Here is a 12,406-nt window from a genome sequence, read left to right as displayed (position 1 = left end):
CAGTTTGATGAACGTCATGTCGCCCTATCCCAAACAGACACGATCGTCATACTCTGGATACATTTACGTTACCACCATAAACATCTGTGACTTACCTGTCACATAGAAGTTTCCAGCGTACAAAAAATATAAGTATCCTTTTCATTTAAAACTTTTGGAATTGTCCAGTTTGCCCATAAAAGTACGTGTACAAACGTTACAGCTTGCACGATTTACTTAGACAACCAATTCATATCGAGGACCTTAAATGCTGCATATTTACCCTTCCCCGGACATTATTCTGCCTATGGACTAGTAGTATACAAAAGTATACAGTAACGTGCCTGCCGGTGCGGCAACTGCCAATACAAGGAATGTACTTCCAAAAAGAACATTTATTCACTTATTTTAGTATGGGTACTTACTTTCTGAACGTGCCTCGTACTATCAGAACGCTTTATACAATTTGGCATTACTAGTAGCACACACGCACGCACTCACACCAAAGCACCTTAACATTCAATTATTAATTAGGCCAAGCCTCCATGTTAACAAAACTTATCAAACAACAACAGGATATAATTCACGATTAAGCCATTGCTACCTTGAATGACGACCTTATTGAAGCGACAGAGGAAAATGTTAACTAAAATCAAACCATACACCTGTAAGAAATTTTACGGGATAGCCCAATTTACCCACAACCGATTATGCCCTAAAATATAAGTGATAAGTTTTTAAAATTAATGTGTATTCAATGCATTACTACTATTTAAGGGCACCCATTCTGTACAATTTACAAATTAGAACTGAAAATAACTAAAAAGACATTGCCTATAATAAAAAGGAGTGTCTACACAATACAGTAGTTGCACCGCCAGTTAGTTTCGCAATTGCGCACATCATTCAGTAACAAGAGGATTCAAAACCAGCATTAAATCTGCGTCTCATGCCAACAATATCTATTAATTAAACGCAATAAAACAGTCACTAGGCATGCACTATGTTACTTATGTATTATGTGCATCAAGGTTTTAAGAATGTAAATTTATGATAGTAAGTTCGCGGAATACTCAGTAATTAGATTTTATCTCCAACAGTTATGCCCCACCTGAAAGCCCAATGAAGGTTCTACAACAAAACACTAAATACAACTGGACACCGATATTCAATTTTAATACCAGTACATCACGCTGGTCTATTAACGCAAGGACTAGATGGGGCTTTGATATGGCATAAAAACTAGCTCTTTTAGAACTATGGAACTTATGGATTGTCCAACCAATTTGTAAACTTAAAAAGTTGCTGACCGCGGAAAAAATTGTAATTAATTACGAAAAAGGCAACCATATGTAAAAATAATTCTAATCTGCACGCTGAAGAGTGGTGTGTGAACACTGATAACGTATTTATGATGAGATAATACCCTTGATAATACGTAAGTTTCAGGTATGAAGTTATATTTTACGAACTTACCTATATAGGGAAGGAATAATATATATATAACCAGTTCTTGTGCTTTGAGGAATAATACGCCTAATAATACTGAATCTTCATTATTCCAGATGTAGTATGCCTGTTTGGTTTGTTTTAAAACTCTCGTGGAACAGTGAGAACTCTGCAGGAAATACCTCGGAATTTTTTTTTTTTAAACAGCTGACCATTAGTGGTCCTTGTAACTTCTGTATTTAAAGATGTCACTCAACCATAAAGAAAATATTTATTTCCAATTAATAATGGATATATGTGTAGTTCTTACCTCAAAACTGGCAATTATACCCAAAACGTGTCATGTGACCACCTCCATTACAAGTAATAGTTATTTCTACCGGGGAAAATATTGCTTAAAAAGACTTTTCTGTAAAGAAATTTGTTGGTGAGATGGCTTATCTTTAAAACTGAATTCATCGAAGAGAAACAAAAGATCGTATGTTGCCTCAGCTACAAGTTTCAAAGCTTGAGTTTTTCCAGCTCTTACGCATATGATGACCATTCAGCTACTGTGTATCTGGCAAAGCTTGTATTACATCTGCTCACACACATTTACATTAAATCAACTCTGATATGATGCCGACTGCTCTTCAAATGTTGAATACTCAAGAAGCATCATGGTAAGTTTTACTTTGTTTTAGTAGAATATTGGCCTAAGTTCTAGCTATCAAACATATTCAATACGATACAAAACTTAAGGCAATACGTGAAAGTATTTACTGTGCAGATGAATCTTAAAAGTTCTTATCTGTTTCAGGAACTGCATCATCAGGAAAGGTACTAGTTTATTATTAATAAACCTTGCTTACTTATAAGCATAACAAAACGGATAGAAGAAATTGACATGTTAGATTTGGAAGTGGTTTAATGATGAAACTACTAAATTAATAAGACTACAACAATAAGGTAACTTACACACACATCAAGTTTTACTGACTATGGAAATAAATTAAAGAAGAAAAGAACTACTGATTAAGTGAAAATCAATATTCATATCAGAATAACCCATGAGAAAGAAATAGCTAAAGTAACATCCAATGGTACCCCAAGGGATCTCCAATTTTCAATGTATTTACAGAACACAATATGAGGCAAAAGGTACCTTGTAAGTTTGGAACAGTTAAGGGGGACGGCAACACCATATTCTGGATAAGAGCGATGGAGAAATAATCGCATGCATTACGTACAGTAAAATATGACTGACATCTTGAATTCACGTCCAAAATTAATAAGTGAGTCCATGTGACAGTTTTGGGAGCCTTTTTACCACCTGATGCTATTTACAACTTACCTCTAATCATTTAATAGATACCTCCATAATATTTGTTTATTAACTTAAAACGGGGTTTCCAAACTTATAAGCCACCGTTGTCTCATACTGTATACTTAAATGCACTGAAAACTGAAGGTCGCTTAAGGGTTTGATATTATTCAATTGAGCTCATTTTTCTCACGGTTACTTTGGTCTGATATGGAACCATATAAACAGGTTTTGTAACATTGGACCCGACTGGAAGTTATTATACTAGTTCAAGCCATCTGAACAGTATCTGCTACATCTTATCCGCACGGTTTATCACTTCGTTCACCATAATGAAAAATGAAACCTTTTAGTTTTACGTCCCACGATTATGCCGGCAAAGCTAAAGGACATGGTGATGAGAAATGAATGAAATGGTGGACAAAGTGGGACGAAACGGGATAACCCCGAAATTAACCTATGAACACTATGTTTTGTCCACCACAAAGTTTACTTGGCGCGAGTTGGGATCAAACCAGGAACCCCACGCAGAGATGAAGCTCTAATCATAATGGAAAGCCACACACCCAGCTTAAAGTTGCTTTTAGGATAAATCTATACTATTATAAGAAATAAATATGGTATGTACATAGTTAATACTGACAACTCCCACGCACTGTATCTGTCTTGTTAGACTTGGATTACAGTAGTACGTAAGGCGGTGTAGTATGGATTAGGGTTGGCAGGTTTAAACCAAAAAAAAAAAAAGTGCTTTAAATCATGTGAACTTCATAGTGACGTTTCCACATATCAAACCATCTATCTCCTTTTCATCACGGCGTCCCGTGTTTAATTCTCGGTCGAACCACAACCCTTCTTTCAAGTGTAAACCAAGAAGCGGTTCGCATGTCACCTTAAGCGAAAGTCTTCTTAATAACCTCGGTATTACATAAAGATGTTAAGCCTAAACATACGAAACTAAACCAAATTGTATATTTCTGCTTGCCTGAATGCCTGTTTTATAAAGGTTGCTTAAATATATTGATAGAAATTGGCAAGATTTATCAGCTGCCTACGTAGCCAATATTAGCTTGGATTGGATTTGATTTGATTTTGTTTTAATTTTATTGAAATATCTACATACTAAATTCGTAATTTAATACCTCGGTTTTAGCGTACCGCTTATGATACGTTGACCTTAAAATTTTACATGCAAATACATTTAAAGTAATAACAGGATTTTCCCTATTGTTACGGCGGGATTTTCCCGATTTATATATAATTCTGTATAATGTTTTTACTTGTGTAACTATCTTTTTGTCCTTCTGAAATGACTCTTGACAATTATATTAACAAGTAGGCCTATGTAAAGATCAGTACAACGTATTTTTATCAGGAGTCCTTCGTGAGTGAGTCTGCATTCATCGCTTTTGTGAACAATTATTCCCGGTTTCGTGTCCAAATGGACAATTTCTCTTGGATGTAAGCCGCGAAGCGGTTTGGATTCCCTTTCTTATGTGACCCCTTCCAGCATAACGCTGTTGTTGCATAATAACACCAAGACGAAACAAACTTATGTCTGTCCATATGTAATATAAAAAACCTGGTTTAAAGCAAACCGGGTTTAGTTTTTTTTCAATAAAAGCCATGGCTTTTGCTAACCCTGGTACGGATTCATGTATGCAATATGACACGTTGGTGATGCATAATAGACCTCTACTTTCAAATAGAGCAATTTCTGGGCGTGTGCTTCGTTGAAGCAAATGCATACAAGGCTGCTTGTGTATAACGATATATCAAGACCACTAGTGTCCAACATATTCCAGCATATGAAAGTCGAGGCAAGACTTTAGTAAGAGAAATGGTAGGTGGAAACCTAGCCTAGGTGAGAGTGCTCGTCGAACATTAAAGAGGAGTGTCAGGCAACCGTAGAGCTAATGAAGTACTGTAGAACTTAATCAGCATCTGAAACAAACGTTGTTACCATCAGTCCGATGAGACCTCAACATCTCCGGTAGAGTTTGAATTTGAAGTATTGAGAGTTTCCAATACAATAGTGTGAAAAATATGCTGAGAACAAAACATGAAAAGTAAATGATATAAGAAGCATATCGTTGGATGAGTTATTTCTTCTGTTCAACAGATCAGGATTACACATGACAGGACACCGAAAGATGCGTATTAAGTCCCTACTTCCTACACGTTAACACAACTTTGCTATAGTTGTCGCAACTTCATAGTATTCTGTTGGTCCTATTACTACTCAAAAGAACCAATTATCAATGAATATATCGGTATCTGAGATACCCACGTTCATCCTATGATACAGACGTTCCCTAATGACGCACGTTCCAAAACAATACGCCCATGCACACAGCCACATTAGGATAAACTTCAACCCCTCACTGCCCCGTTCAGTTCTGCGGCGAATATTAACATTATAATCAGTTCTTGAGCAACGAGTCTGGCGACATTTTCCCGTATCATCGCTGATACAACTGAGTATTACACAGCATGAAGTATAGTCCACTAATCCTTTGGAGAGGTTTCACGAGTCACATTCAATTCTGTGACTATGTATTGTACTACACGCTAATGGCGGTTCGTATCAATCAAGTTCTATTTTGTTAAAGTGTTTCCAAGCTACATGGAAGGATGCTTTGTGTATGACTCCCAGTGGATTTTAAAAAATGCTTAGGAGATTTCAGTGTAACTTTGGAAAATCTATTCACTGAAATCTCCCACGTTATAGGCTATCTGCCATCAATTTGACGAATACAATCCAACTGTATGAATTCTGTGCCAGTACAGAAGTTGCTGGAAGGTTTAGTGACGTGATTACTTGAAGGATGACTTAAGGGTAATTTGTGGATGTGGTAGTTAATCCAATAAACTCCACTTTCTATCAATGAGTTTCCTGAGACGCAAAAAACTGTACGTTTCAAACACGTTTCATTAGTCACGTCAGCAAAGAGCTTCGGCTAATATAATAAACTACGACAAATAAAAACTACATTTATCAACTGCTAATTTTTTAAAAGCATGCTTCTGAATCAAGGGTCATTAATTACCTGTCACCTGATTTGCTTTACGTTCCGTGACTGGATCCAAATAACGGTCTTTCATCCAAGACTTCTTTCTTTCATTTTCAGCAGGGTTTGGACGTGCGGAAACAAAGTTAGCTAGCCATGCGTACTGAAGCTACTGAAAGGTTTAACTGGTAATATCTATGAGTAATGTTTTAATGCATGCTTTGGGAATCATCCTACAATATGAAATTTAAGAATTTCTTTAAAAAAATAATCTTTTGGAAAAGTTACTGGGGCGATATGTTGATTTCGTGTTCCCACTTTAAACTTACACCTGAAGATACAATTCTCTTTCTGCAATATTTTTCTGTTACTATCTGTAATGTTCTGAGGATGTGTATCTATTCTACCTAGTTATATCATAAATACTGTCAAGTTTGAATGTGAATAACACAGAGTATTAAAACCAAGGCAATTTATTTTGGTCATGTTTAACATTGATATGTTGTACACCTGACGCACGAATCATTTTTCGAAATGTCCCCCCTGGCCTTGATGCAGGAACGAAGTCTGTTCGGCCACTGGTCAATGGTATTACGTACACGTCCATGGGAAAATTGTTCACTGCTCGGGTCAAGGATTGTTACCGACTGTCGACAGATGGATGCCGTTTATGGCAGACCTTTTCCTGAAGGACTGTCCAAAGTTTGTAGTCCAACGGGTTAAGGTCCGGGCTGCTAGAAGGCCAATCAGCGGTAGAAATGAAGTCGGGGACATTCCGTGCAAGCCAGTCCTGGGTTCTTTTTGCTTTGTGGCCTGGAGGGGAATCCTGCTGGACGGTTCACCTTTTTCCAGGGAACATGGTAACAGACAGTGGTTTCACTATAGTGTTAGCACTGTCCTGGTACACCTTGGCAGATGTTTTAACACCATGCAGCTGGGTTGTGCCTGAGTAGCTCACTCCTCACCAAACCATCACTGAGGCAGGATGATAGCCCTCTGAACCCTTGGAGCTGCCTTAGCAGCTGCAGTAGATGACGTGGCATACACACGGTCATATTTTGCGTTGTAGGCCTGCTCAATTGTGAACACCTTTTCGTCAGTGAACATAATCTTTCTGTGCAGATTGTTGGCGTAACGCTGTAACAGTCTGATTTAAGGCCCCCTCTGCGACATTAATGTTTGGGTCAAAAAGTGACCAGCCCGCCTCTTATACGCCCGTAGATGTAGGTCACACCTGAGCACACGAGACATGGAATTTCTGCTGATGTTCATCTCAGCAGCAATCACACTGTGTTCGAACAGGATTTCTTCGAATTCTTGCTGCGACTGCTTTCTGGACCTGTGGGGTTCGTACCGTTCGTGGACTGCCACTCCTTGCGCGGTCAGCTGCCGTTCCACTCTCGGTGTATCGCTGTATGGCGAGATACACGAATCTCTTGCTGATGTGTAGGGGTTTCAGGAGGTTGAAAATCTCACCTGCTGTCTTCCCGACATTGTGTAGTGCGATTACTGCTACACTATTTTCGTAATCGCCGCACTCCATTAGAATTCAGTACAACATCTACGTATGTCATGAACAGTCAAACACTACACGCATCTTCCGCTTTATACACAGATGGCAGCACTGTGCCATCCCGATGCCTACAGCGCCACTCCAAACTGACAGTATTTATGATATAACTAGGTAACAGTTTCGTGACATTACCCTATAGAACTCCACTCCACTTGCAGTTTACGTGGGAGGAAATTTCCTTCCCTCAGACGGTCCAGGTAAAGCATCTGTTGGCAAAATGATTTCTAAACGTTAATTTCACAAAAATCCGAATGATTAACTTCATTGTCGCGTGGTCCTCTTTTACTACGCCTTTTCTAAGTCCGTAAGAGTCCATTCTGTTCTCTTTTCAAAGTAGTCTAAATAAGGACTGTAAAAAATAGGACCTGCGTTCAATCCTACATGTCATTCATAAGTACTTCCTAGTAATTTAATTGGAGGGAAAACGTGATTAACAGCCGTTTCTTAATATATTCAGAACTTGCAATAGTATTCAGTTTTCAACACGTCAACGTTAATGTATAAAGCCTAATATTGAATGGACAAAACCAACGGATAAAGCATTTGTTTTCTACCTGAGTTAGCATGGGTGAGTGGGGGAAATGATCGTGTCAAAATGTACTATACCGGCTACAAAATTTCGAATACATACCTTACAATTGCTCGTTCAGCCAGAACTTCAGAACGAAGCTATTTCATCAAATCTCTTACATATAGACGATATTGTCCGTACCATTATGGAAAACTACTCCAATTAATCACTTTGTTCTAAAGTTATTAGCAAGAAACGAGTGAGGTACACTCATGACAAAAATGATTGTCGCATATCTATAATTGTCTTCTTGTAAGAATATAATTGATAAAGATTTTTCAGGGTAGTTTTAATACTGATACTATGTGTACAAACGGGAAATTTGTATTTGTGGTAAATTTCGTAGGGAAAGAATTATAAATACAAAAATTAGAATGAGTAAAATAAAATGTTGCTAAACGGACAAGAAAGTTTTATTTTCGTTTCATTGTTCTTATTTACTGCTCTTTTGACATATTTTCCACATACATGTCTTTGCCGATTATACATATACTGACATTATAAGAAATACCGGGCGATTTCGTTATCAAATTATATTCCTACATCATCATTTATACACATGCGACAATAATTTTGGACATGAGTGTACATATACCAATTTCTGTTGGTGACTGCCAATTTAAAATTAAAAAAAAAAAAAGTTTACTTTCAACACCACAATTAACGAAGTTGTTTTCACCCACTTGTACTAATATCAAAATACATACTGCTAAGAATCCCTATACTATCCCCAATACAAGCACACACATCCACATTAATAAAATATTTGGTCGGATGGTTAGAGTTTATAAACAGTCCCTTTTCAGCACCGGGAGTATATAGAATGAGGACGGGACGTGCACTTTGAAGTGGAATCAGAACCACCGTAATGTTAAATTTTCAAGACTGATATCGGAAATCGAATCCGGGAAAATGATATTTGGTGTTGGCGGTATAAAACAATAACGACACTAGAAAAATGAATAACGCAAGAGCTTTAAGGAGAAAGATTTAAGTCTTCCTTTTAAAGTTGTCCAGCAGAACCAATTTTAAAATTAAGTTTTAACGCACAGAGTCAGTAGCAGGTAAGCATCAAAATGCAGTAAATCAAAAAAATTCTTATTCTAATTACCTTGTTTCTACTATATAAAACTACTATACCTGATATTCTTTAAATTGAAAATGAACGAATATCGGTGCAGAAATACAAAAACTAGCAGAAATTCTGTCTTCTGCTTATTGCTTAAACTTATTTTATTCTGAGAACGATACTTTCAAGGCAACTCCCTAAAATTTAGTTTATCCTTCCAAGAATATGTAATAGCGAAACAAATTTTCTAACTATAATCAACCAACAATCCGAAGTAAATATGTATCTAATATGAAAATTCGAATTCACAAGCTAACGCTGTCAAATTGTCACTTTTATCTGATAATATACATTACGAACAAGGACCAGTTGAAAATTACTGAGCCCAAGTTTTAGGAAACCGTTACAAACATGGAGGCTTGGCCAATATCAAATTACCTGTCCAATCCATACCTGACCCGTCTTCCAAAGGACGTTTTTGACCAGCACTATCTCCAGTAGCACCACCGGGGTTTATTTTAGCAGCAATCTGAAATAACAACAACAGTAAGAATAAACACTAGCCAAAAAATGTTTCGATGTGTATCTAAAATTAAGTCGTGTAAAACAATCAGTAGATATAACTACTTTTGCTCGAAGAATGACATACCCTTACGTCTTTGAAGCCCTTCTAGTATGCCTTAGAAGACGAAGATCAAACTATAGATGAGTAGATTTAGAATTTGGCAGCGGTTACATTAACGGTAACAGCTCATGCTTTCGGTAGCCCGTAAGTGGTAGATCACAACGTGCTTCTGAATTTCGAACACAGCAAAACGTACTTATGCCTACAGGAAATGATTGATGCGAAATGTGGAAGGTCTATAAAAACTGATTATTTCAAATTCAGAAAGGAAATGTTGGAATTAGTCCACCGTTACTAGTAGGTGATTCTCAAGACAGGATGTGGTAAAACGAAACATTAAAAATGAGTTGAAACCCTGCGAAACCAAAGTGAGACTGGGAAGACGCTTTCTTGTCTCAACTGTATTAACGATCAGATTTAAACAAAGAATTACTATTTTACAACATTGCAGATGATTCCACGCCATGACAATCTTACGATAAACGAAAAAAATTCATTAAATTACCAAAAATCGTTCAACTGACAAACTTCCTAGAGAAGGAGAAACAAGCTCTTCTGATTTCATTTTTGGTGTAATAAAGACGGTCTGTATATCTACAAACAATTGCAGACATGCCATTCTTGGTTTTAGATTTAAACACATCGTGTGGAAATTATCTCCATAGCAGCCATTACAGACGATATTCCGAACTCTAATCAGAGTTTAAATATAACCTATTCGAAAATGCATTAAGTACAGAACAGGTTCAATTTAAGCTCATATTAAAGAGGTAGTTTAATGGTTCAATTTCATTACAAACAAAAGAGAAAAAAAACTTACACTGGCAATCTACGATGAGAAGTAAAGGTGTTTCATATATAATTAATTCATTACATCTGTATTTAGTACATAGCATAATACGGCTCTAAATGGAAAGAAGTGGCCATGACAATTGCTAGGTACATCACGGTATTCTCTTAAGACTGAAGAACGTACAGAGTAAAACAGATATTCCTGTATATCGGAGGTAAAAACACAAAACAACATTCAATACGCAAAAATCACTGTGAATTTGGGTTATTATGAACCGAAGAGCGACTATTATTTATTTACTTGAAACATATATGCCCATAACCTACCGTAGGTGAAAAGTTACTCAATATACAGAATAATCGCTAACGTCTCAGTTATCAAAAAATAAATTAGAATAAACCCTTACTTGCAATAGATGTAAGTTTTTCAGATAATTATTAGTTCCGTAGGGGGCACGGTGGCTCAGTGGTAGAATGCTTACCTCTGGAATGTGGGGTTCCTGTTTCAATCCCAAGCTAAGCTTGTGGTGGACAACATCGTGTCCGTTTTCTCGGGGTACTCCCGTTTCCTCCCATTCTCATTTCACCACTTCATCATTCACTTACCTTAATCATCCGCCTCCATTGACCTAATGGGTATAATCATGGGACGTTAAACTGAAAGATTAGGTCCGTGATCATTATTTTGAATAACGGAGGAAATCCACTAAGGAATACTCTACTTGGGTATAATAAAAACTCAATGTAGGACAACTACGTTTAAGCTTAAGTTATCAAAGCAAATGGAGGATAACGCGCAGGAAGTTCTAATTCTGAAACGGACAGAAATGAAAAATTTACACTAGTTTGAAATTAATTTAGGGTGACCAGATGTACTGATTTTCGGAGTACGGGACTGATTTTTAAAGAGTTGTCCTGCGTGTTGCGAAGAGGCCTAGAAAATCATGTCCTTAAAATGCCCTGCGACATGTTCTGAGTTACAGCAACTTATTTGCAATATTCTAACGTTTCACTCTATTGACAACATTTTGAGTTACAGGTACTCTTCTTCTGAATGATAAACCGCTGTGTTTTATAACTCCTCGAAAGATTAGGAAAGGAGAATCAACAAACCATTGTTTTGCAATACATTGTATTTGCTGAGAAGGCCTTGTTGAGATATCGGTAAAGTAGGAAAGATTTCTACCTCAAGTTATGACTGATGCTAACAAGATAAGTAAGTTCCCTCATGTCGGTCTAAATTTCCTCTTATTGCATAAAATAATCCCACGGTCCGAATATCGGTAAAATAAATATATACATATACAACTCTAAATGTTTTGAATGACAAACAGTGGTTTACTTTTATGAACATACAGTGAAACTTCCTGTAAGGCTAAATACATATATTTAGTCCTAAACGAAGTTTCACTGTACGTTCATAAAAGTAAACCACGGTCATTCATCAAAACATTTACAGTTGTGTTGAATTCCTTGAATACTTTTCGTCAGTGATTTCCTTTGTAATGAAAATGAGTGATTAACTTAAGATTAACGCTAAATAAAAGAAGCACATGCGTACTGCCGACGCAATAAACTATCATATACTATTATATTTATGTCCTACCTTTTGCTTGTCAGAATCTGGTCACCCTAAATTAGTTTCAAAAGTAAACTATCCAGTCTCCAAAACGATCAGGCACTAGAAGGATATGATTTTGTCCTAATTGATTACCGTGATGAATTGACCAGATTTTTCAGTTTTCATTTGTACAATTTTCATTGCTGTTTATTAGGGCAACCAACTTTATGCTTTATTTGCCCTTTTCCTAAATTATGCCTTAATATTCCGTCCCTTGAATTATACTTCATTTTTAACAACATGCGCTGCAACAGTTGAGAAAGAATGGTGGCCAAACTCTTGCCGCTAATCCTGCTTCACCCTCATTTTGTGCAGTTTTTCGTAAACGGTGTTTCGAAGAAACATGTAACTGCTCAGTAGACTTCTCATATTTAATGAATTGAGAACAACTAGTACAAAGTAGATTACTACTT

General features: G+C 36.8%; 1 protein-coding gene across 11 annotated transcripts in view; it reads right to left on the bottom strand.

The window, feature by feature from the left end:
- Psi (P-element somatic inhibitor) overlaps positions 1-12,406 on the bottom strand; it is a 146,531-nt gene that overhangs the window by 118,475 nt on the left and 15,650 nt on the right. For 9 of the 11 annotated variants that reach the window (XR_014128785.1, XM_081743371.1, XM_081743417.1 and 6 more), the window contains exon 2: positions 9,394-9,484. Coding sequence is in view for 10 of the 11 variants with exons in the window: in XM_081743371.1 (XP_081599497.1) it covers positions 9,394-9,484 (91 nt within the window). In the remaining variant the exon portion in view is untranslated. The remainder of the gene's footprint in view (positions 1-9,393; positions 9,485-12,406) is intronic. The other 2 variants (XM_081743391.1, XM_081743421.1) reach the window with 1 other exon arrangement.

Source organism: Thermobia domestica, chromosome 2, assembly GCF_964235325.1.
Source record: "Thermobia domestica chromosome 2, izTheDome1.hap1.1, whole genome shotgun sequence".
Classification (NCBI taxonomy): Eukaryota; Metazoa; Arthropoda; class Insecta; order Zygentoma; family Lepismatidae; genus Thermobia; species Thermobia domestica.
This window is presented reverse-complemented; position numbering and strand designations above follow the sequence as displayed.